This window comes from Eupeodes corollae, chromosome 1, assembly GCF_945859685.1.
Source record: "Eupeodes corollae chromosome 1, idEupCoro1.1, whole genome shotgun sequence".
Taxonomy (NCBI): Eukaryota; Metazoa; Arthropoda; class Insecta; order Diptera; family Syrphidae; genus Eupeodes; species Eupeodes corollae.
Genome location: NC_079147.1, coordinates 6,727,029 through 6,752,409, shown reverse-complemented (window position 1 = coordinate 6,752,409; position 25,381 = coordinate 6,727,029). Strand labels below are relative to the sequence as shown.

Sequence of the window (25,381 nt, the reverse complement as noted above, 5' to 3'; positions counted from 1 at the left end):
TGTACATGTATCATTTGGAAACAGGGCTTTCGACATTCTTTGTATCAAAATTGAAGCTAAGTGCAGACTATTTGATTAATATGGACCGAAACCGATTGCCAAATATTATTTTGGGAAGTGTTTAGGTTCCATTGTGAGTAATCACGGCACCCATCTTGCGCACAGCTTTGTCATGTCCAAATTTTCAGTTAATATGCGATGTACAGGTCTTGGGTTCGATCCGTGCCTGTGCCATCTAAAGTTTTTTTTCACGGGTATTGCGTCTTGCGAGGAATTGACAATTTCTCCAAATTAGCCGTTCGGATTTAAAACTGTAGGTCACCTCCTTCGCCGAAAACATTAGTCGCACAAAGGAATAGTTGAAAATTGTAAGTAACCACAGTCGACCAATACGATGTTCATTTTGGCAGCTAGTACCAACTTGTTTAAACTCCGCCGCCCTATATTATACTCTTGTAAACGAAGGAGCAGACTGCCCTAGAGTAGAACTTAGCTCCGCTTTGATATTGGTTGTACTGAGGCCTTTTAAATGAAAGTATTGTATCACAAAACGATGAACAAATTTGTCTATGTTTACAAATTCACTGATAGCGTTACTTTTGCGTAATCAAACCTCGAACTTAATTTTTATAAAGTTGGTACTATTTACCATAGTCGGTCTTTCAAACAACAACCGCCATCTATAACCAGGTTGGGTACTTCTGGCTCTGGGACTACACGTACAGCTTAATTTACTGATATACCATGAATACTACTTTTGTTTTCCAAATCGGGAAACTTCTTAAGCCTTTAATGGGAAATTAGGAGGTGCCTATAACTTCTAGACAGCTTCATTCTAAAAACATTACTCGTCTTTTTATAGTTATAGTAACGTCTTTTTATTTCCTTAACATATTTAACTTCAATTATGTGCAAACTTTTTTAAAATGATGCATCTATTTTATTGTCGAAAGTCTTCTAAAATCAACTCGTGTCCTAGTTACTCGTATAAGTGAAACCTACATTAAATCTTATGAAAATAACTCCATACAAACTTTATTATTTGATGGCTTTCCAGATCCTGTTAAAAAAAAAGCATTTGGTCGTCCTCCTCACAAAATAAAATATGAAGAAAAGAAAAGCTTTACAACGCAGTCATTCATAAGAAAGAATAATGTTCCTGTGTATTCAGTCTTCTTAAGGTTGTTTTGAACTTATACCTACGTTCCTGCTCTTTGTGTCCTTTGGTTACCGTCAAAGCTATGTGAGCGAAAATTATGATAAATTGTACTTTTAGGATAATCACAGGAGTAGTTTCACACCTTTTTACAGAACAACAACAAATATTATATACTGTTCGTAAAGGAATTTATGATTTCAATTTCATTTACCCAGAAATGGGGACAAGACAACGGGAAGGAATTTCGGTTTAAAGTGCAATAATAATGTGTCTTTGTTTGGTTGTTCCTTGTGCCAAAGATAATGCCAAGCCAATACTCGTCATAGAAAGGAAAAGTGTAGAAAAGGAAGCTGGTTCTATTTCGTCTAAATTGGATGGGCCAAGGTTTGTATTTTTATTTTTAACAATGAAGGACTTACACCTGCGTTATCTTTTATATCCTTGAGTTGGAATTTTATAGAGAGTGGGTTTGTAAAAGGTTAAGGGTCACATTTTACCATTAATGGAAATGAGTAAGTGGCCATAATCATTACACGACAGACATATGTATGTATAATTATATTAAATATAAATATTCTTCCTTAAAAGGATCTTTATCGATTTTCACATTTTTCAAAACGTTTTTTTTAAGCACGTTTTTCTGTACACCTATTCCTATTTTGAAGTTTGTTTCTTTTATTATTGATACAAAGATAATAGGAAATAAATATTATTTAACCTTTTCTATTGTGGTATGTTCGTTAAGAATGGGATAATTGATTAAAGGACGCAGGGCCATTGTTCTGAGTGACATATTTTTTAAATAAAATTTCTGGAAATCAATCTAATAATGGAATGTGAGCAAAAATGAAGAATGCGAAGGAATCGTTCTAAGAAAATAAAGATCTGAAACACCTTCATTGGAACTAATTTACATACTTAACTACAATTAACAAAATTAAGACATTTTGGACCGTTTAATACATATAACATCGGATTGGTTAACGCCTGAAAACCCGTGCCCCGGGGCCCTGTTGTGTATCCGACACTCTTTGTTATTTTAACTAATGATCTCCTATCTATAACTTTTATTCAAATTAATTGTTTCGTTGTCTGATTTATATCCCTCTTCTTGTAGCATTGTACAATGGGTAATAAGAAACCAAATGGTTTTCAAATGCAATGCTGTCTTTTATCGCTAAAGCGAGATACACTTGCCATTATCCGAGCGGCACTTGCATCAATAAGACTGAATATCTCGATCTCGGTAGGCGCGTCAGCAACTAATGATGATGTTTGGGTTTTCTGAGACGATGTTAGAAATGTTGCTCTCCTTTGGATCTGACTACAATCTATAAGACATATATACGTAGAAAGCTTTAGAATAACTCCCATCTCCTTACTGGTGCTCCAGTAATTTACTTAAGATCTTAGACAGTATTCAATGAAAAGCTTTTAAAATTATTATTATTAACTCAATTTTTACTGTTAATTAAACGAATTATGCTGTAGTGATATAGCCAGTTGCATTCTTTCCTTTGAACAGTGCAACCGTAATCGCTCTTCTAGGAATGAGTTCCGTCATACTGTGAAGTACAGATATTCGTTCTTTAGCCGTACTAAGCGAATGTTGAATGCTTTACTACTCTTTGTCTCTTCCTGTCAATGCAATGTTCAAGAACTCAAAACCAATGTACAACGACATCCCTTTTCCAACCCCCCCTTCAATGCTTACACTGTGTCTCTGACACATTAAAGGTATTCAAAACTCTTAAAGAGTGAATGAAACGAATTCTACAAGGTTTGTGGTGGTAGATCTATTTTGTAGGAAGCCGTGCTATGCTGGGGTTATTAGAGATCTGCAACAGAAGCTAATGAGTTCATATAGTATACCTTCAAAAATATTTGTGTAATGCGAAAGTTTAGCAACTGGTTTATAATTTATAACATCTCCTCTCAGTCTCTTCTTGTGAATTGGAGTTATAAAAGATGTTTTCCATATTTTAGAAAATGTTCCTTGAGAAAAGAATAAATTAGCAATTTTAGATACAGTAGTTGAAAGAGAAAAGGAACTATTCTTGAATTTGGCGGGAGGCCATCAGAGAAAATTTGTTTTTGATGACTGTTGGAAAAATGCAATTGGTTAAAAAGGACCCAACGAAAAATTTGATCAAATCAAATGGGGTGGCGCAACAGTCCGTTGTGAACCAGGGCCTAGTGACTTACAACTCTGAACCATTCCTGTGTGCGAGTACTGTTGTCAGGAATGGAAGGGACCTACAGTTTAATGCCGAATCCGAACGGCTAGTTTGAGAAAGCACTTTTTCATGACCAGAATTACTCTTGAAGGATTTGTCAATTCCTCGCAAGAGGCAGTACCCGCGAAATTTTTTATTTTTTTTTTTAAATTGAGGTGGCACAGGCAGGGATTGAACCCAAGACCCCTTGCATGACAGTCCAACGCAGTAACCATCATGCCACGGGTACTACGAAAAATTTGATAAATACTCAAAATAGGTCTGATCTGGTGTAAAAGGATCTTGTGAGAATGAATTTTTGAAATATGTAGCTATTGTATACGTGGCTATAGCTATAGCTATTGGCAACCCTGGCTATACAAGTGAAAGTTGTGTTTATTTTGAACTCCTTAATTTAAAAGTTTTTTTTCTACATTAATATAATAAATAATTCAAAAGAAATCATCACAAACGTGTTAAAATAGCTATCCAAAAATTTCAAACATCACAAAAAAAAGAACACTAGGTGAGTCTCCCTATTTGTATTAAACAATAAAACAGGCCATTAATATGCAAAGAACACCGATAAAAGACAATGACAACTATATGGAACAACAAAGTAACCGAAAACTAATTGATCTGTCTCGGGAGGATCGGCACAAAAATGCATGGCCTTCGAACCAAGGAGTAGCTGTAGGAAATATGTCTGTTTTAGATCTTGAACATATCATTCAAAGAGCCATGTCACCTATATTGGATGAGAAACTGAAGGATCTACCTAAGAAAGCAGAAATAGAGGGAATAAGTACTAGGCTTCATTCGCTGCAAGAAAACAACCAAGAACTTAAGGCGCAATTAAAGACAGTTGAAAAACGATGTAATGCTTTGGAATGACAAGTTGAATTCTTGGAGATGAAAGCTAATGAACAAAATATTACGATTCAAATGCCGACGGTAGAAGGAGAAAATGCTACAGAGCAAGCTAGAGCCTTTGTATGGATCTGCTGCAAACATCAGATACAGGCACAATATCATCAGTGCGTGCACTTCGTTCAAACAACAACCAAAGAACCAACTTAATTGTGAAGCTAACAAAAAGGGAGCGAACTCTAAGCTAAAAGGCACTGGAATTTCCATACGTCGAGACTACCCAGCTGCAATTTAAATGGTACTAAATATATTATTGACATCAGCTTAAGCCCGCAAGTTTTGCAGAACCATTTTCAGCAACTTTTAAACCCAACATCAAACGAGATATCCAAGTACCACTACGCCCCACCTAACTTTCAAGAGCCTATTTTAGATTCACCTATCACTATGCAAGAGGTTTCTTCTATCGTCAATGGACTCAAGGATGGCAAAGCAGCTAGATCGGATAGGATACCTGTAGAATTTTACAAGTACGGATCGAATAATCTCATTCAGACGCTAACCGGCGTCATGGAAAATGGTGTAATACCTGAACAGTTTAAGGAAGCTTTAGTGCTCCCCATTTACAAGAAAGGTTGTGCAATGAATCCTGCGAACTACAAAGGTATTTCCTTTTTAAATGCCTCCTATAAAATTTTCACCTCAGTACTTCAGAATCGGCTCAAAATGTGGATTTCATCAAAAAATCTCTTAAGTGTATTTCAGGCGGGCTTCAGATCGGACTACTCTACTATTGATCACATTTTCGTGTTCAAAAGTATTGCTGACACATACCTTGCAAGAAGTAAAAAGTTGTATGTCATCTTCGTGGATTTTAGAGCAGCGTTCGACACGGTCGACCGGGAAGCTCTAATAAACAAGTTGTACGGGCTTGGAATGTCCTTAAAATTTGGTCGACTCATTCAAAATATCTATCGAGATACGAAATCGTCAGTTTGAAATGGTTCTAGTCGATCAGAGTGGTTTGCAACCAAAACAGGAGTCAGACAAGGCTGTCCTCTTAGCCCCGATCTATTTGCACTTTTTATAAACGACTTGGTCTATTGTCTACCTGATGGCATAGAATTTGCGGGACTGCAAATTAAAGCCCTTTTTTTTGCAGATGATGTAGTGATGATGGCAAACTCACCTGAAACTCTACAGTTAATGTTAAATAAGCTCCAAGAATTCTGTAAGTTGTGGAATCTTATGGTTAATCCGGATAAGTCCAAAGTTATGGTAATTCGAAAGGGAGGAGGCAGAACTAGCGCAAACGAGAAATGGTTTTACGAAGGGAATGCTGTTGAGGTTGTAAAAGAATACAAATATCTTGGTGTACTATTCACACAAAATATGAAAATGGATAAGCATTTAAAAGATAAATTATCTAAGGCGAAAACTGTTATAAACGCTACTTGGAAAAATTGCTTCAACAACAAATTCATAAGGCACAGTAGTAAATATCGGGTCTTTGAAACTGTAGCGGAATCAATCATCTTTTATGCTGCACAGGTATGGGGAGGTTCAGAATATTAATCGGTTGAGAAACTTTTAAGGTACTACCTGAAACGAGCATTTCATCTACCCCCCAACGCACCGAACTATATGCTTATAATTGAGACTGGATTGCCTCCGTTACTAATTAAAACACTCAAACTACAAGTTGACTATGTTCTCCGTGTCAAGCAATTGCCTGACCTCCGGCTCCCTAAGATGGTCGCCATTCATGTGGTGCTAAACAAAAGAGGATTTTTTAAAGAATGGGAATGTTTAGCTGAAGAGTGTGGATTTGTACTTGATATAAATATAGATGATCCAACTACTGCGAGACCCTTATTGTACGATCTTATAAATAAAGAAGACCTTAGATATAGGAAAAAACACGAGGAAGAAGCAGCAGGATCTCTTCACCGAACTATATATAATCGCCTGGATTACACTTTCAACGAAAACAACTACTTCAAAGATGAAAATAATACAAGCACAATTTCAATGATGTTCCGATTACGCGGCCAATCGCTGCAACTCAAATACATACCACATAGAAGTGAAGTACCGATTTTTTGCGATTTATGCAACCGACAAGAACGTGAAGACATCATTCATTTCTGGGGAATGTGTCCAGTTTTGCGTGAAATAAGAAGAAACTTATTTGGAAATGATACCTTAACCGAAGAATATTGTATATTCTTATTAAATCAAATGAATGTTGATTTATTGTATGATTTCCTAAAAACTGCTCTTAGATATAGGAACAGAATTAAAAACGGTGATTTTTGAAATTAGAACTTACCTACAGTTAAAAAAAAAATATTCAAACGGAATCTTAATCCTTAATTAAAATAGAGACTGAACTATTAAATTAAAAATGTAATTTTATCAAACACATACATATATAGAGTTTACATTGTATTGTCAATCTGGCGGTCGGCAAATGCCATGCTCAAACGATTTTATGTATCTTAAATATTGTATTCTATAGCTATTGTTATATTATGATTAAATGTTGCATTATTGAAGGACAAGAAGGAGTTACATTTAAATTGATACTCCGTCCCCTGTTTAAAATAATGCCGTATGTAAAATAATGAGCTCTAGCAATTTAAAGAGATTCTTAAAATAAATTTTAACATCCAAAATATTTGCAATTTGTATTTGTTGATCAACAATATTTTATCTGGGTAACGATAGTACGTGCCGCACAAGCAACGAAACAATTCCGGTTTTGCGAGAAAATTTTCCTGACCTGAAAAATTTTATATTGTTTTTGGGACCAAGTGGAAGACAAGTTCTATACACGTATGTTTCAAAATCGAAAACATTTAATTAATTTCAAAAATAAGTTTCAAAAACTTTCTATATCGTGTGATTTAGCCTAGTAAATTTCAAAATATAAGTTAAAAATAACACGATTTTTTTGAATTAAAGATTTTTTAAGTTTTTGGTGCCGTGAATAAGGCCAAATTTCAAGAATTGTCCTTTTTTCACATTTGTATAGAGAAATAAGGCCAATTTGCAACAGTTGGTCTAACAACACTTTAACAAAGTGAAATAAAGCAAAACTGGTAGTATTTTACTTTCAAAGAAATGAGCATACATTTAACTACACTCCTAACCCGTAATCTATTGGGTGCTCAAGCAGGGAGGTTGTAGCGGAACAGCATTCTCAGAATAGTTTGGCCTTATTATAATACAGACATCTTTAGCTTATATAATAATGGAACAAGTCGACATAAGCCAATATGAATAATAGAAAATTGAAAAATGTTCTTGATGAGCCTCCTTCTTTAAGCTTAAACAAAACCTTCATTTGATCCTCAAACTCAAATCTAATGTAGCAAAAGCAACCGTATGGATTCAGTTGTTTAATAAGATTACATTGCTTAAAGATTTTATTCACGCTTAGCGGTCTAACGATTGGAATGCCTATATTAACTGTGTGAAGAATATGATTTCATATATCCATGCCGCTGGACACCCATCGTACGCCAAAGCATGTCAACTGTATTTGCAGGACATGATAAAATTGCCTTCTGTGATGACCCCAGAAGGTTACTTTACTATGAGAAGAATTGACCGGTTTTGGTAACTTGCACACAATGCTTATTCCATAAAGCCATAAAGTGGGCAACGAGCATCAGAAGTAAGAAAGGACATACAAATTGAATACCACAATTTTTTGTGGACAATTACAGACATTACAAAATGTATACCATATTTTTTTAAGGACATTTAATAAGCTTTCTTTTCGTGTGAATAAAACACATGGTTTTCTTAAATGCCTATACTATAGAGTTGTTTTAAAAAAAAAAAGTAATATCATATTTCTTTAGGAAGCTTAAAAAGTATCAATTTTGTAGAAGATTATTTTTCGATATGACAAATAGTTTTCAAGTTAAATTCGAAAAACCGAAAAAACCGAATGTTCCTCTTACCTGCCGCTAGAGTTATTTTATAAACTATAAGAGATACAAAAAAAAAATCAGCACCTTTTTTTATTAGATTTAATGATCTTTAATTTTATAGAACAAAATTTTTCGATACGACAAATATTTTTGGAGATAAACGTGAAAAACTGAAACAAACTCCATGTTTTTCTTAACTTCCGCTAGAGATCACGTCGGATTCTTGGGGACTTTTTTTTGGGTCATCACTAGACATCCCTTAGTTAGTGTGCCAAGTTTCGAAACTGTTGGATTTTGTCGATGTGAAGGCAATTTTTTTGTTCATTGACTGGACTAACAGTCAAAACCGTTCAAATAGAAATAAAATCTTTTGTCTTCAACATCTTTAATTAAATTAAAAATAAACTATAATTTATGATTTATTTCTTTATGTATTCAAATACGAGGTTATTCTGAACTGTTCGAATAATTATTCTGAGCTTGGGTCGTGAGGTATGTATGTAAGTCTCAAATATTTGCCTTCAAACTTTCTATGGTTGAATAAGAATTATTCCAATAATTTGATAAAGACATAAGTTTATGCAGTAAAGAACTATTTTATAATTAAAACATAACGATAAGAATAAATAAATTAACATACCTACGAAATAATTCCACTGCTTTTCGCGTTGCATTTCAAAAACCTTTATGCAATGATAAACGTATATAATTGCAATCTTATTTCAGCTGTGATGTATGTATCACTCTTTGGGGAAATAATAAATCATATCAAAAGCCAATCTATACCCAATACATCTAATGACACTGATAGAAAGCCAACATCGCGCATTACTGCACTTAAGTAATATCTAATTTGTACTGTCTTTTTATTGACCCTAAATCATCAACACATAGATGGATGTTTCATTGGAAAAGGTATTGTATGCAGGACTCTATGTAATAAAATAGATAGACAGATCGTATACTTAATCGAAAGCTACATAAAATACCTATCTCAAATCCCAAAAGAAGTTATGAAATTCACTTGTTGCCGTTGCTGATTATAATGTGATAAGTAGCTATGACACAACAAACAACCTTTTGCCGCGGATGATTATGGCAAAGTTCAAATAAACTAAGCGTAAAATTTATAGGGTCTTTTATATTGTATACATACATATGTATGTATGAAGATAATTATATTATGTGATGAACATTTATATGTCATGTCAATTTTACTTAAGTGTTGTCATAAATTTATTCTTTCTAGAAAATATTCATTAAATCTTTGTATGATTATATATGAATAGAGCCGTATCTATAAAGTCTTTAGGGCCGTCTTTTTTGTAAATATTTCATATTTTAAGAATTTAGTTCTGAGGACATCGATTGATAGTTTGTTAGTATTGCAGTTATTTGATTGACGTCGAAACATTAGTCCTTAGACCATAAATAAAAAGAAGTTTTAAGGTGATTTTTAATGATTACTTACTGCCTGTTTTGTTTATAAAGTGAAAATTGAAATGTTTAGGAGCTGAATAAAAATTGTAAATAAATAAAAATAATTTGAATGCGCTGCTAAATTGTTTTCTCGTACAAATTTATACTTTTACAAAGAATTTATTATATTATGACGACATTAAAGCTTAAGATTGATGATGAATTTGAATCAAACGCTCTCAAAATATGTCTGTGAACTTTTAGGCCTCTTTGCTGAAACTATTTAAAACTATTTAAATTCTATATAAGTAACTATGTACTACTAAATGGTTTGCACGGAATTTGAAGTTTGTCATAGAAGGCACAAAGTGCAACTTATTTTATAGGGAAAAAATAGTAGAGCATAAATCCTCTAAGTTGCACTTATAAAACTTATAAGGTTATGTTCTTTGTTGATATTTCAATAAATTTGTATCACAACATTTATTTTTGATTGACATTAAAGTGAAACTAAAAACTATGAATTTGGAGTTAATAGATGTTGAAGTTCTCAAATTGATTGGAGTTAAAGTTTCTCCTCAAATTTACGATAGGAATGAACATTTTTATTGGATTTGATTAACTTGCCTTTTACTAAAGATTTCGCCTTACCAAAAATATGATAAATCAATTACAAGCTGGAACGGCCGTCTAACGGGCTTCATACAATATTCTTGCAACGGAAATTGCAAAGTTTTACAGAAAATATATATTAAGTTTTCAAGTACACAAAAGGGTTGTAAGTTAAACGAGATGTTTTTGATATAGCATCTTTTTCTTAAGAGGACTCGAATCGATAAATGTGCAGGGTACTGCAAAAATAGAGTATTTATTGACGTGATTGGAAGGTGGTCTGGTTCAGCTTATGATGCATGAATTACAATGCTAGTTGAATATAAGCGAAGATAGAAAGTCGAGATTTTTTTAGTTAAGAACTTAAGAACTTGTCCCAGCTGAGTAATGTACTATCGTTTAGTTGTTGTTTTCAATTAAAGACAACTTTTTTTAATATTGCGCCCACATGCATCTTGCACCACATATAAAGAAAAATTTAGTGTTCCCGAAGGCGAACATTTTGATGCAGACCTTCATAATGCAATTGACTTAGGTCATCAATTTCAAAGCCAATCTTGATCAAATAGTCATAGTGGAATACAAAAACGCAAAGAATCAATAAATAACTATTTTGGTAAGCTGAGATGGAAACAAAATACTTAATTTTAAACTTTATTAAAAAACTATAACAATAGCAAAAAATGTAAAAATAGAACATAACTATATACACATGTATGTGGATACTAATACGTTTTTAGAATTGCAAATAAAATTAAACACGTTCCCACAATTTGAGAATGAATACATGTTTTTGAAAATTGTGAAGGTATTTTATAACTTTACGGTTCGATTTCAATCATCTTTTTCTTAATTCATATTCAATAAAGTTTGAATATTTTTTTTTGAAAAACTTCATGTTTTTTGGTCTCGTATTGAAGCTTGCAGATAGCTACGAAGATTGATCCGTAATTTCAGAGCTAGGCAACGTTGAAGCAACCAGTCTGCACATTCTAAAAGCGTCCGTTTTTCATTTGATAGTAGATTTGGGTAACATACTCTTTTTTTGTGAGCCATATCGTTAAATAATATTGAAAAACTATTTTGTATTCTTTCCACAAATTAAAACATAACATTCAATTGAAATTTCATGCAGGTATATACTGACGCCTGTTTGGCATTTTGTAATGAAACGAAGTTGGATGCGTTTCCATCTGTAAGGAACATAAGTCCCAGTTAAGTGTATCTTAAATATATTCTGACAGCAAAAAATAAATTATGTTGCACTTTAAATCTAAGTCTTGCGACACACATTTAAGAACAGTATCAAGAAACGAGCCTTAATATTCGAAAAAAACGTATGCAAATCTTTTTGACGATATGCACATTTGTAAAGTAGTTTTATTTTTAGTATTTTCATTATTTTCTAAAATTTCTCATAACTTGTAAGTCTTCACCTGAGCAACATAAACCTCAAAGGATAGTGTAACCATTCATACAAAAACGGTTTTTCACATTTATTTGACATTATTTATAACGAATCAGTTGGCTGAAAAATGTTAACACATCAAATTTTTCTACCATCAGGGCCATGGATCGTATTAAAAATTACGGAAAGATCGCCCTTTAGAAGCATTAATTACTATTTTGTGTACTTCTGAGAGTTAAATAAGAAATTTTGGTTTCGATTGTTGTCATCGTCTCCTGTTTTGAGGCAGACGTCAGGTAAACTTCTTAAGTTAATTAGCACTTTGGTTTTATGTTTTCAAATGAAAATATTTTAAACTTAACAAATTTCAATTTTAAATTGTATCTGTTTTTCTTTTTACTTCAGATATTTAGATTTTAATTTGAAAGTAAAACTTACATATATTTTACAAGTTTTACGGCGGTATTGTTGAAATGGCTGAATTGGTGGATAGATATGTACGAACAAGCTATTGAGTGAGTTCCACATTTTAGAACAGGATTCCCAATCATGTATTACATCTTTGTACTCAGGAATTTTGCTTAATCATTCCCGTCCAAAAATAAAAAAGCTGTACACTTTCTTGTCGGTTTAAAAGCAGCAATTGATGCTTCGGACCCAAATGTACTGATATTTAAATTATTTGGATCTGGAATGTCATTGAAGTTCGGACGAGTTGTGGAAAATATTTTTATAGAAACCAGATCAGCTGTTTGGAATAATTAATATTTATCGGAATGGTTCCCGACAAAAACGGGTGTCCATACAGAGATGTGTCCTTAGTCTAAGCTTTATCGCGCTTCTCTTTAAAGACATAAAAGGTGCATTACAAGAAGGTGTGAAAAACACGGTTACTTTGATCAAAGCCGATGATATCGTCATCCTAGCATATCCATCCCCGGAATCATTTAATCTAATAATTAGCAAGTTGTCCAAATACTGTTTACGATGGAATTTTGTGTAATGATATCCTGAAGAGGGGGAGAATTAAGAACTGATACAAGTGAACAGGGATATTACAACAACCAAAGAATATAAATGCCTAGGAGTTTATTTTTATTAAAATCTAATAATTGAGAAACATCTCATGGAAAAACTGACGAAGGCGTTAACCACCTTTAAAGTAGGATAGAGACAGTGTTTCAACAATAACTACATCTACCACAGCATTAAGAATAAAGTGTTTGAATCAGTATCTCAATCAGTTATGTTCTACGTGGCGTAACAGGTAGATTACTTTATGAAAGTTTAGAAAATGGCAAATGATTAATAACCAAGGTAAAGGCTCTACAAAACATACGATGTAAAACAGAAAGGATGTTCCACTTAACATCAACGAATGTAAAGCGTGGAAATTTACAATTACAATTTAACAATTTATTATCGTTTGCTTAACACAGTAAGATACAATATCTTATAAGCTAATGAAAAGCTATTATTACAAGTAAGTATTTTTATTAGTAGTATAAAAGATAATTCAAAGTAGTTTCAATTTATTCTATAACAAAGACAAACAAAGAAAAATAAGAAGAAAACTAATTACATTAATTCTAATCATAATTAATGCTCAAACATTTAAAGACGATAGATGATTTCTAATTTCTATCTCCATCCTTCGCGGATCTTCAATACTCCTAATATCGCGTGGAAGACTATTCCAAAGACGAATACTATTTATAAAAAATTGGCGCTCCGATGTTAAGGATGAGTACCGCGTATTCTTTCAAACAAATAGCGGGGTTCATGCGTTAGTAAAATGTCAGAAAACAAAAGTAGAGTACGAAGCTCCAGGAAACTGTTAAATGTCATGTTGAAAAGCTTAACTGAAAACGCTGAAACATGCTCATATCTTCGTAAACCATAGATATAACGAACTGCGCTGTTGAAAGCTATATTTCACACCCATAAATAAGAATTGGCACTATTAATGTTTTCACCAGCATAATTCGAGTTTTGATAGGGGTAAAAGATTGAGAGGCTTTAAGGGAACGTAAAGCACCATACGTTTTTCCTACGACTGAGTTTATATGATTATTCCACGTCAAGCAGCGATTAAAAACAATACCCAGATTTCTAGCTGTCTCAGAGTATATAATTGGAGTATTGTTAAGGAATACCAATGGAAAGTAGGATAAGTCTAATGGTTTCCGTGAAATAACGAGACAGTTTGATTTCAAAGGGTTTAATAGAAGGCCATGAGATTCAGACCAACGTGAAATACTCTCCAAATCTTCGTTTATACAAGCTACATGATGTTCAATGAGACCGACTCTGCAACTTAGGTACAACTGCACATCGTCGGCGTACATACAGATTTTACAGTACTTTACAATACTAGGAAGTGCGTTAATGTACAATGAAAACAAGAGTGGACCCAAAATTGACCCTTGTGGAACTCCCCTAGTAGATGACAAAAACTCAGATAAATTGTTATTTATATCAACTGCTTGTTTTCTTCTACTCAAGTAAGATTTGATTAAATCTACAGCATTGGATGAGAAACTAAACTCATTATGAAGTTTGTTGCACAGAACAAAGAAGTCTACGGAATCGAATGCCTTGGAAAAGTCTAGTAAAACTAGAAACGAGATTTTGTCTTCATCCATCGATTGTCGCAAATCTTTTGTCACATTTATGAGCGAGGTAATACAGCTATGCCTCTTACGGAAACCAGATTGGTTTGGGGTTAATAGATTCGTACGACTTAAATACGCGTTCTTTTGTCTTTTTACCAATTTTTCAAAAACTTTTGAGATGTAAGGCAAAATTGAAATCGACAGTGTACCAGAGGAGAACTGTTGCGCCCAAACTTTGTTCTAGGTCGGGAAGATTTGGCAATACTTTTTGAGATGTGCAATCTGCAGAACCTGAAAATTTGTATAAAGGGAAACTATACTAAAAAAATAACTAACAAGGTCTCAAGAATGGGACAATAAGACAAATTTTGCTGGCCTAAATTTTACGATAAAATAATATAAAAGGAACTGCGTTTTCAGGTAGACGTTTTTTTTAAGCTCTTCCAAATATGCTGCATGACGATGAGATAGGACTGCTCGATAGCCACGGAAAAACTAAAGTGTCAAATTCATTACGGTATTTCGTAGTAGAATTTGGGGTATGGCAGTTTTCAAAAAAATTCAATACAAATATTAAACTTAAAAATAGTTTCTTTCGTCTAAAATATCAACACAAAAAACTGCACAAGTTCAAATTTATTTCAACCTTCTGAAGTTTTTTGAGGCACTTAATAGCCAAGAGGAGGTACTATTCAATGAAGTACCAGACATTAAAGTTGGAAAAGATGAATTGTAAAGAATGATTTCAGCAAACTGTGCACTTTAGTATCCATCAGCTTACAAACCTATCTATGTACATATCTCAACAGTACCTACGTAGACGTGGAATTCATGTATATGGCCACAAGATGACCAAACAGTCATACACAACTTCAGCAGTCCATTAGTGACGGTGGAGTAAGTCTTTCATTGTTGGTTTTTCATAAATCCGCGACTTCTAGTATCCTTCTTCCTTCTATCTGTGGTTTAAAATTAATTGAATGTTGAAGTGATGGAACACCTCGTTCTGAATAGATTTCTACTTCATAGTGTCATCCAATTACATGCTCTGAACAATCAAATTTACATTTTTAGATGCAGTTTTAGAAATAAAAATACCAGAGATTTATTTTCTACAGACAAAATCTATAACAAGTTCAGTTGATTTGATGGTCCAAAGTTAAAAAAATAATTATTGAGTCATTACTTATAAAACATAACACTTTTACTGTAGAGGCATTACTTTCTTTATCTTATGTTACAAATTAATCAAAGGGGGCTTATAACCTCGTGTTTTTGTTATATACATACATACATACATACATATATGATTTGATATTATAGAACTCTTTGAGATATTATCTTCTAATTGGCATACAAAATGCCCTGATACTAATAAAATCGTATATTATTTTGATAGAGCCTTCAATGTACATAATTCTTTTTTCGTTGATAAGAACAAAACATCAAATCATTGATTTATTGATGGGCATAGACTCATCAACTCATGCGGGTTGCAAATTTATATACGTATTTTTTTGACAAGAATTTCAACGTAATACTTGATGAAACAACATTAAAAACATATTATTTTTTTCTTCATTCAGAAACACGCGCAAGCTCACAAAATATTATTTTAATATTAAAATTGGGTGAAAGTATAAACCAACAAATTACTTAAAAAATCTAACATCCACCCAACATAAAAACCCACATGAGAATTATTTTTGTATTACTCGTAAATCTACGAAGTACAAAAACTGCATCAACGAAACTTTAAAAAATGTAGCCTTGGTAGTTTCTTCGGAAACATGTGTTCGAGTTAATAAAGTTTGGATGCATAAGTCTTCTTATTCTGTGGAATTAAATGCAAATACATAAATGTTCATAAAAGAGATAATAATTATAGTATTCTCTGATATTTTTTGTTAAAGAAGGGAATAGGGTCAAAAGGAGTAATTGCGAAAGTATAGTTGATATTTGAATATTCCGTATTTTTAGTAGTTAGCATTTTGTAGGACATGTGCCTTCAACGTAGGACTCTTATGCTGGCATCTCAAATTTGTGTTACCTTTATTCTCGTAAAATTTGATTCTATTTGGCATTTCTCGCACACAGGAATGGTTCAAAGTTGTTAGTCACTAGGTCCTAGTTCTATACAAGTTGTTGCACTATATATTTTGTACTTATATTTAACTTTTCCAAAAGGCTCAAATTATCCACGACAATATTTGTAGAGAATTTTATTTATTTATTTAAATGTTGAAGGGTGTATTGTTTTATTTTCAATAATGGCGTTGTAGTAGTCAAATATCAATTAGATGATAGCTCCAAATGTGACAGCTGTCCAAATTGAAGGTTATTACAAATGAAAGCTCTTATTACAAAACCATTTATAAGAGGCTGTTATTCGTGAAGATCATAATTAATTTTCTACACAACTTGATAACTAAGGAATCGATTCTAATACTCAACAAATTTAGTTGGATTTACTAACGCAGAGAGTCAAAGACAAATAATTTGAGGACAAGCAAAAGCAAACTAATTCCGTATGAAGATATCTTGAGAGAAGTTTCTGCGCAGCAATTGAACTTGGACTTTATATGTTTTTGTATTGAGTGCCTTTCTTAATTAAGAAAAGAGGCTGGGATGTTGATTTGTCTTGTCTAAACGTTTGTTGTTTTTTTTATGACGGACTGTTAGATTTTTATTAAAAACTATTAAAATCGAAAACAATATTTTCTGTGAAATAAAAAATAATTGAAGACAATATTTTAAATTGTTTGAAAAGCTATTTGAGTCGAAAGTAATTTTTACCAAGTTTAAGTATTGTTTTTTTTTTTAGGTTTTTATTTTTTGTAAAAAAAAGTGTCAATTCAATTTGTCTCAAAATTCTACTATATGTTGACAACAATTTTTTTTTATAGATAAAAGTAGTTTAAGGCCAATATCTCAAAGTTTTGAACATTGAAAATCAATTTTTACCAAATTTTGTTAAATTTATTTTTAGATTTTTAATTTTTTGTAATATAACCCTCAATTAGATGTTTTTCAAAATGTTAGTGAATGCTGAAAACAATATTGTTTCAAAAATAAAAGTAGTTTAAAGCCAATATCTCAAATATTTGAAAAGATAATTGAGTCAAAAATCAATTTTCACCATCTTTTATTAATTTTTTTTGTTTAGGTTTTTATTTTTTGTACAAAAACTGTCAATTATATTTTTCTCAAAATCTTACTGAATGTTGAAAACAATATTTTTAATAGATGAAAGTAGTTTAAAGTTAATATCTCAAAGTTTTAAAAAGATATTTTAGTCGATTTTTACCAACTTTGAGTAATGTTTTTTTAAGTTTTTATTTTTTATAAAAAATCTGTCAATTCGATTTTCGCAAAATTTGATTTTTGTTAAAAACTTTATTTTTTATTGCACAAAATTGTTTTGGAGATGAAATCATTTTGTATTTCAGTTTTTTTTTGATTTATAAAAAAACGTTAATTGGATATTTTTCAAAAAATATAGTTGTTTGATATCATGTTACAGTTTATTATATAAAATTTAATTCAAGTCTCTAGCGTTTTTGGTTCGTAAGATATTTAGGGTTAACCAAAATCTTCATCTTTTTTAAACTGCTATGGTAAAAAAAATCGCCACACAATTTTCTTGAGAGCCCTTTCTGCATCTTTCTGCCTTTTTATTTATATAACAAAATTTATTTGAAGTCGATATCTCTTCTGGTTCTTGAGCTATGGATAACGAAAAAAACGTCGCGAACGTACGGGCGTACGAACGTACGTACACACGCACACACAGACATCTTTCTAAAAATCTTTTATTTCGACTTTAGGGACCTTGAAACGTTGAGAAATGTCAAAATTTTCAATTTGACAAAACGGACCCATTACAATAACTTCCTATGGGAAGTTAATAATGTATTAAATTTTGAATTTTTAAACTAAACAAACAATTATTCAGATTTTTTTGAGTTGAGTTTTAGAAATAGCCTTTCTTAACACTGCACATAAAAAAAACTATATTTTGAAACTTTACAAGTTCAAAAAGATGTAACAAGTGTGTTTAAAGCGAAACTAAAGGCAAACCTCACAAGTAACTTAAATATATATTAAAATGTGATGAATACGTTTTTTGATAGGAATTGCCGACTGATACATATATGAAGCTAACAAAAACTAATTAATCTGATTGATTGACATTTGATCTGTCAAAGTGGTAATTTGTTTGAGAAAAAGCTCCTAAAAAAATCCTTAAAACTAAAGAAAAAGTGCACAAAAAAATTTACAAATTTGACCAAAAAGTTGCAAATTCAAATATAACTTCAAATAAACTAATCTTTCTCGTAAGTCTTAGAAATTAAGAAAAATTGAAGTGGCTTAGTTTTAATATTAAAATCATAACCTCAACTAATGAATAAGAGGAGTATATTTGAAATCTCACCTGAACAATATAGAGAAGAAAAGCGTAGATTATTTATTTCAAATCCACCTCTATCAGCAACTGAACCTCCAAAGTCGAAAATGAGTACCACAGCAATAACAATCGATACATTAAAGCAAATCCTTAGCGAAAGCAACAAACAGCTAATCAACGAACTCCCATCCAAGGCTGATTTTCAAGTTTTGCACGCTGAACTCTCTGGCTTGAAAACAAAATATGACGATATTTCAGCCAAAGTCATTTGCCTGGAGCAGCGAAACAACGAATTGGAGGATCGTATTGATGATTTGCTGCAAAAAAGTCTGAAGTCAAACGTTGTAGTTCACATGCCTTTGGAAGCCAACACAGTACAAAAAGGTACTGCAAGGACTCTCCAAAAAAAAATAGTAAGCGAAATTGGTTAAAATTCTTGTCAATAAATAAAGGTATTGACTTCAAAATGATTTCATTCTGTGCTAAATTTTGTTAGAAAAATCCAATTTGTACTTGTTTATAAATAAGAAATAAAAACTTTCAAAAAAGCTGTCGACAGACAGGATCGGTGTGGGTCGAACCCCAGCCTTTTTTCCCATTTAAGAACTGTCAAAGTTTATACTTAGTTTTCCTATTTCGAAGATGACACAAGCATTAACTGAAGGTACACAATCTACCTCGTAACAAATATTGTGTCAGTGACTCCAATAAGCAATAAAGGAAACGGCTCGGAGAGTCTTTTGTAAATACTTTGACTAAAGAGACCCAACGTCTAAGGTAGCTGGTACTGGATAACTTCAGTTCACAATCGAGTTACATAGTTGGAAAACTTGTTTAAGGAAGCCAAGACCGCAAGCCGTTGTTGATAAAATGCCTGAGTTGCCAGATAATTCTTACATTAAGAGAAAAATCAAGAACAATAACTAAACATAAACATTTAATTTCTACTACTCCTATTTGCAGTGTTAATTGAGTTGTGAGTCATATGTCTTATATTAAGTAAATCTTTAATATTTAAAGTTATTTTTTAAAATTAATTTATTTTGTATTGCATCAAATGATCTGTCGTAAAATAGAGTTTCAAAGTTGTTTGTTCTTTTTAAGATGTAAATCACTAGATTCTATTTGAGCTGTATGTATACACACAGCCATACATTTTTTTATTTTTATCAAGAGCTCAAATTTTCAGGACTATGTTTGTTGTGAGTTTCAACAATTTAAATGCTAAAGGGTGTATTAAACTATTTTTTAATAATGGTATTGTAGCAGTCAAATGTCAATTAGATGACAACTACCCAAATAGAGGGTTATTAGAAATGAAAAAAAAAGCCCTTTATCCCTACACAATTTAAGAAGTAAGGAATCAATTCTAATACTCACCAATTTTGTTTGAATTTGCTAGGGCAGGGAGTATACGAGTCAAAAGAAATAATTGAAAGACGATTATGAGCTGATTCCATATAGATATCTTGAAAGGAGTTTGATTGTTTGCACTTGGACTTGACAATTTTTTTTACAAAAAATTAAAATCTTACAAGAAAAACATTACAACAATTTGATAAAATTGATTTTCCACTCAAATATCTTTTTAAAAAATTAAAATTTTTTGACATTCAATAACTTGTTATAAAAATCTAGCAGTCAATTTTTCATAAAAAAATAAAATCTACAGAAACAGTACGCAAAATCGGTATAAATTCTAGTGAATAAATGATGGTATTGAATTCAAAACGATTTAATTCTATGCTAAGTTTTCTTAGAAAAATCCAATCTGTAAATAAGAAACAAGAAACGCTCCTAAAATTTTTAAAAACAAAACACAAATGTATTTTGAAATCAAACTATTTCCAAAAACAACAAAAAAAATTATAAGAAATTGTTTTCGACTCAAGTATTAGAAATATATTGACTTTAAATTATTTATCACACACAAAATATTGTTATAAAAATTTTGTTAAAGGGTTATGCAAGACAATTCGACAGAAGTGATGGGAAGTTATCAGTGTGACTCACATTTTTTTTTTAATTTTTTGAGCTTATTTTTATTATTAAGAAACTGTAATTTTTTTAAATTTTTTGAGCTTATTTTTATTATTAAGAAACTGTCAAAGTTTATACTCATCCCTCCGATTCCGAAAATGCCACAATCGTCGTAAAAAACATTGTGTGAATCTAGTGGGCACAGGGCAGGCCAACTTTAGCTCGTGCGAGCAAAAAGGAATCGTACGCAAAATCCTTTGTATGTATAACTTCTACTAGAGGTAACGATTTTGTGAATTCGGTACAATCTTTTGAAAACTTTTTGAAGTAGGCCACAATTTCACTCCGTTGGTCGAGCTGTTGTTAATGAAATTTTGTATCCAAACTAAATAACAACTAATTATAATGTTTTCATCTACACTCTTAAATGTTAACTTTGTTGAATAATAAGATTGAGAAAAGTTTAGAGATGTGTTCCTTTATAAATAAAAATTTGATTTCCACGTTTGACATATCCTTTATAAGTGTCTATTAAATTGTAAGTCATATATCTTATATTAAGTAAATCTTTAGTATCTAAAGCGAATTAAGCTTGGTTTTTTAACTTAAAATTAATTTATTTTGCATCAAATAATCCGTCGTAAAATAGATTGTATTTTACATGGATACTAATTTTCTTAATTTTTGTCGACAAAAATAAACTCTGTTAAGAAAACGAAATTTTCGCAGCTAATATCGCAAAGGGATGCTTTTGACCCCGACTTGATTGCATTGCCTTTGAAAAAAGTATATTATTTCTTTTAAAATAGCGTAGTAGAAACAACTCTTTGTGTTATTTTCGACAGACGTTCATCTATTGTCTTTTTAAAAGAAAAAAATATTGATACGAAATTGGAAAAAAAAAACTCAAAAAGTGTTTGTGAATCAGAGACGTGTTATGCCCTCCATTTAGTTCGATAGGCATAACTAGGGTGAGGTTTAATCTCAGTCAGTCCATTTATATGTATTGAAACAGTTGCTTTTGAAATTGGCACAAAAGGGAACAATCTCGGAGTGTTTTGTGAATAGATTAGTATTTGGCCATCGGCATATTTTTATCAAAAAAGTAAATATTAGTTAAGTTCTAATAAAACCAGATTTCTAAATGTTGAAGGAAGGTTAAAAAAAGTCTTGAAAAGGGTATATTTCTAAAAACCTCTTCTGGAATGCATTTAAATAAATATATTAGGTGGTCCAACAGTCCGTAGAGAACAAGGACCTAATGACTTAGATCTTTCATTTCTGTGTTCTAGTCAGTTCAGGACCAATAGTTTGTATGCCGAATACGAACGCTTTATTTGAGAATAACTTTTCATGACAAATATAAGTAATTTTGGAATATTTGCCAATTGTTCGCAAGAGGCAGTACCCATGAAAAAACTTTTAGCAGGCATAGGCAGGTATTGAACCCAAGACCTCTGGTATGACAGTCACAAACGCCACGGCTCCCACTTAAATATATTTAACTTTTTTTTTAAAAAACCATGTTTTGATTGAATTTTTTCTTATTTTGTTCGAGAATATTGTGAAAATACAAACAAAAGTTCATTTTTCAAATAAATATTTTTATTTCCATTTCATTACCTGGAAAACACATTCTTTCAACAGGTGTTAGGTGTATAACTATGGCTGAGCTAACTATTGTCAAACTTAGAACCTAAACAAAATATTAGAATTAACTTAAAGGAATTTAGTTTTTCCTTATTTTTTTATTTCAACCGCTTATGAATTTATTTTTGTGATAAGACAAATAAATCATTACCTTGAACGAATCCTGATACAGCCAAAAGCAGAATCACACTTAAATAAATAATTTTACTGCACATTTTGACAAAAAAAGAAGTGAATCAATATTTTTTCATAAAGAAAAAGTAAACTAAAATGTTCACGATCGGAATTTTCTGCACTTCAGTTAACACTCTCAACAGTTCCTTTTTATGTTTTTCTTTTACAACCACCTTTATAAAAATCACTGTATTCGGTTGGTTTCTTACTTGTTGAATGAATCACGCGTAACTGTTAACTGGTTATCCTCGGCAATACACCGGATGTCTTATATAGCCGAACAACATAGATACTAAGCCAGCTTCTATCCAAAATAAGGTAAAAAATCTACACGCGGACGAAGAATGGGCTACCAAACTCAAACTCCTACGAAAAACTAATATTTGATGATATGTGTAAGATGTAAACATTGTGTAGGGTTGCCATGTCCTTAAACAGCTCTATAGCCCAATTTAAATATATTAAGAAAAATATCTATTTCAATCCAATAAAGCTTGAATAAGAATTTATCTAAAAAATAAAATGCTCGACTGGGTCGCACAAACTTGATCATATATCCAAAGAGTCTTTTTTAAAATATGTTCTGTATTATTAAAAATTAAAAAATGAACCTGCTAAAAAGTTTGTTCCATTCAAATTCTCAAAAAAACTCAATTTTTCAAAATTTTTTAGAGCGGTTTTCTTAAAATTATTTTTTATATTTATAAAAAAATTTGTCAGTTTAAAAATATTTTAGTATGCAGTTATTTATAGCTTATCAATACACTTTGTGTCACATGAATAGGGACAAGTTTTTTTGGTTTTGTATTTGAGGATATTTCACGAAACTTTAGGTTTTTGGAAAAACCCAAATGTGGAATGAATGAAGAGGGACAAGATCTAAATTTACCTGTAAGACCATTTAAAGTAAAGAAAATAACAACAAATCCTTTGGTTTAGTTCAATACTCGTTTTATTGAATGGATTGAAATAAAATTTTAGTAATATGTGTAAAACCCGTGGCATGATGGTTAGTGCGTTGCACTTAATCACTTTTACCTTCGAAATGAAATGACACAAAGGCGATCTGAGAACCGCGGTTTTATGCGGTTCAATGACGATTCCTTGGCAAATGCCATAATCGCCGAGCAAACGGGACCAAGTCAATTGTTAGTGACGAAGGTTGAGCTTCAGCTCATCTTTAACTCAATAAAAAACAAAAAGTCATGATATTTACGCCACATTCTTCAATAATGCACTGAATATTGCATAGAAGACCGTTGTGGTTCATCCTATCCTAAAAAAAGGGAAAGAACAACTCCAACCCGTCAAACCTTCGATCGATAAGTCTTCTTCCGAGCATCAGCAAAGTTTTCGAAAAAATCATCAACAGGGCTCTGACTAAATGGGCTGCGGACAACAAAATAATTCCGGATAAACAGTTCGGGTTCAAGGCGGGTCATGGCACAATTTACGCTGCGTCTCTGATATCCTATGGAATAAATCAAAACAACAATGCACAGGTGCTGTTCTTGTTGATTTGGAAAAGGCCTTTGACAACGTATAGTTAGAGGGTCTTTACCTAAAACTGAGCAGGCTTGGCACAAGTAAGCCATTGTTGTATATACTTTATGATATGCTGAACGGTAGAAAGTTTGTTGTCAAAAGTGGCAATGTAACTTCTACCACAACATTCACAATTAAAAATGGTCTTCAACAGGGAGCGGTTAATTCGCCGATTCTCTTCAGCATTTACACCAGCGATCTGATTGGTAATCTTACAAAGGCAATTGCGTACGCCGACGATCTAATTGCGTACAGAACGGCCCGAAAGGTTGAGGTATTAGAATTCTCTTGCAGCGTGATTTCGACAAGATTCAGCGATATTGCGACGACTGGAAACTGAAAATAAATGTCTAAAAAGTCGGAGACAATTCTGTTCCGGACTCCGTTGGCTGGAGTCACGAGGGATACGTGTAAGAATTGGCGCAAGATGGTCATCGTTGATCTTCACGGGCAGCCATTAGCGAGCAAAAGTGTAGTGAAGTACCTCGGTATCTGGTTAGACCAGTATTTATATTTCGACAGACATATAAATGCTTCTCTGACCAGGTCCAGAGGAGCCTTCGCTCTTACAGCAGTCAGCGCTCATACGGCCGATGATCGTTTATGGTTTTCCTGTGTGGTTCAAGATGGAGAAGTTTCGGGTGTTCGAGAGGCAGTGTTTACGACGCTACGCTGTATCGAACAGCCGCATCTTCTTATGTACGTGCATTCTATTCCAACGAGGTCCTATACAACGGGGCTCGAATCAACAGAATTGACAATTTCGTGATAAAACTCGTTCGAGGTCACATTGCTTTATTCCACCAGAGGCATTCCTCTTTCTAGACAAATGCGGTCTGATACAGGATAGATTGGCAGATCCGCTAATCTACCACGTCAAACGACGAACCGAAGAAAGGCGGTTCCTGTACAATCGGGACGTCATGGCACAAGGCGGAGCAGAGCTCTTTCGGTTCAGTAGGGCTGTGCCCAAACTGCACCGAACTAATAGGTTGAAGCAGGAAGCTTCAATCGGCACTTGATAGTGGGTAGTCTGGATGGGGTTTTAAGCCTTGTCCGGCTTACATACTTGTTATATAGTTTTAAGGTTAAGTTTTAAGTACAAAAGGCATGATGACACAAACAAAAAAAATACAAACAAAAAATTATAAAAAATATATTGAAAAAAAGTTAGATATCTAGATTGGCTGCTGTGGTTGTTCTAGTTTTAAGTTTATAGGTAGAATACGTAGTTTGAGTTAGTTCTAAGTTTTATTTAAGGACCTTATTTTAAGCAGTTTTTAAGTAAAAATAAAAAAGGATATTAATATTTTTTTTAAATTTTCTAATGAATATAAAATAAATAAAATTGAATTGATGTTAAAAAGATCTTAGGTCCGAA

General features: G+C 32.4%; 1 protein-coding gene across 1 annotated transcript in view; it reads right to left on the bottom strand.

The window, feature by feature from the left end:
• The window catches only part of LOC129940555 (neuropeptide CCHamide-1), a 36,528-nt gene extending 13,846 nt beyond the window's left edge, over positions 1 to 22,682 (bottom strand). The window contains exon 1 of the mRNA XM_056048933.1: positions 22,433 to 22,682. Coding sequence (XP_055904908.1) covers positions 22,433 to 22,496 — 64 coding nt within the window. The 5' untranslated portion in view covers positions 22,497 to 22,682. The remainder of the gene's footprint in view (positions 1 to 22,432) is intronic.
• Between the last annotated feature and the right edge of the window lie 2,699 nt (positions 22,683 to 25,381).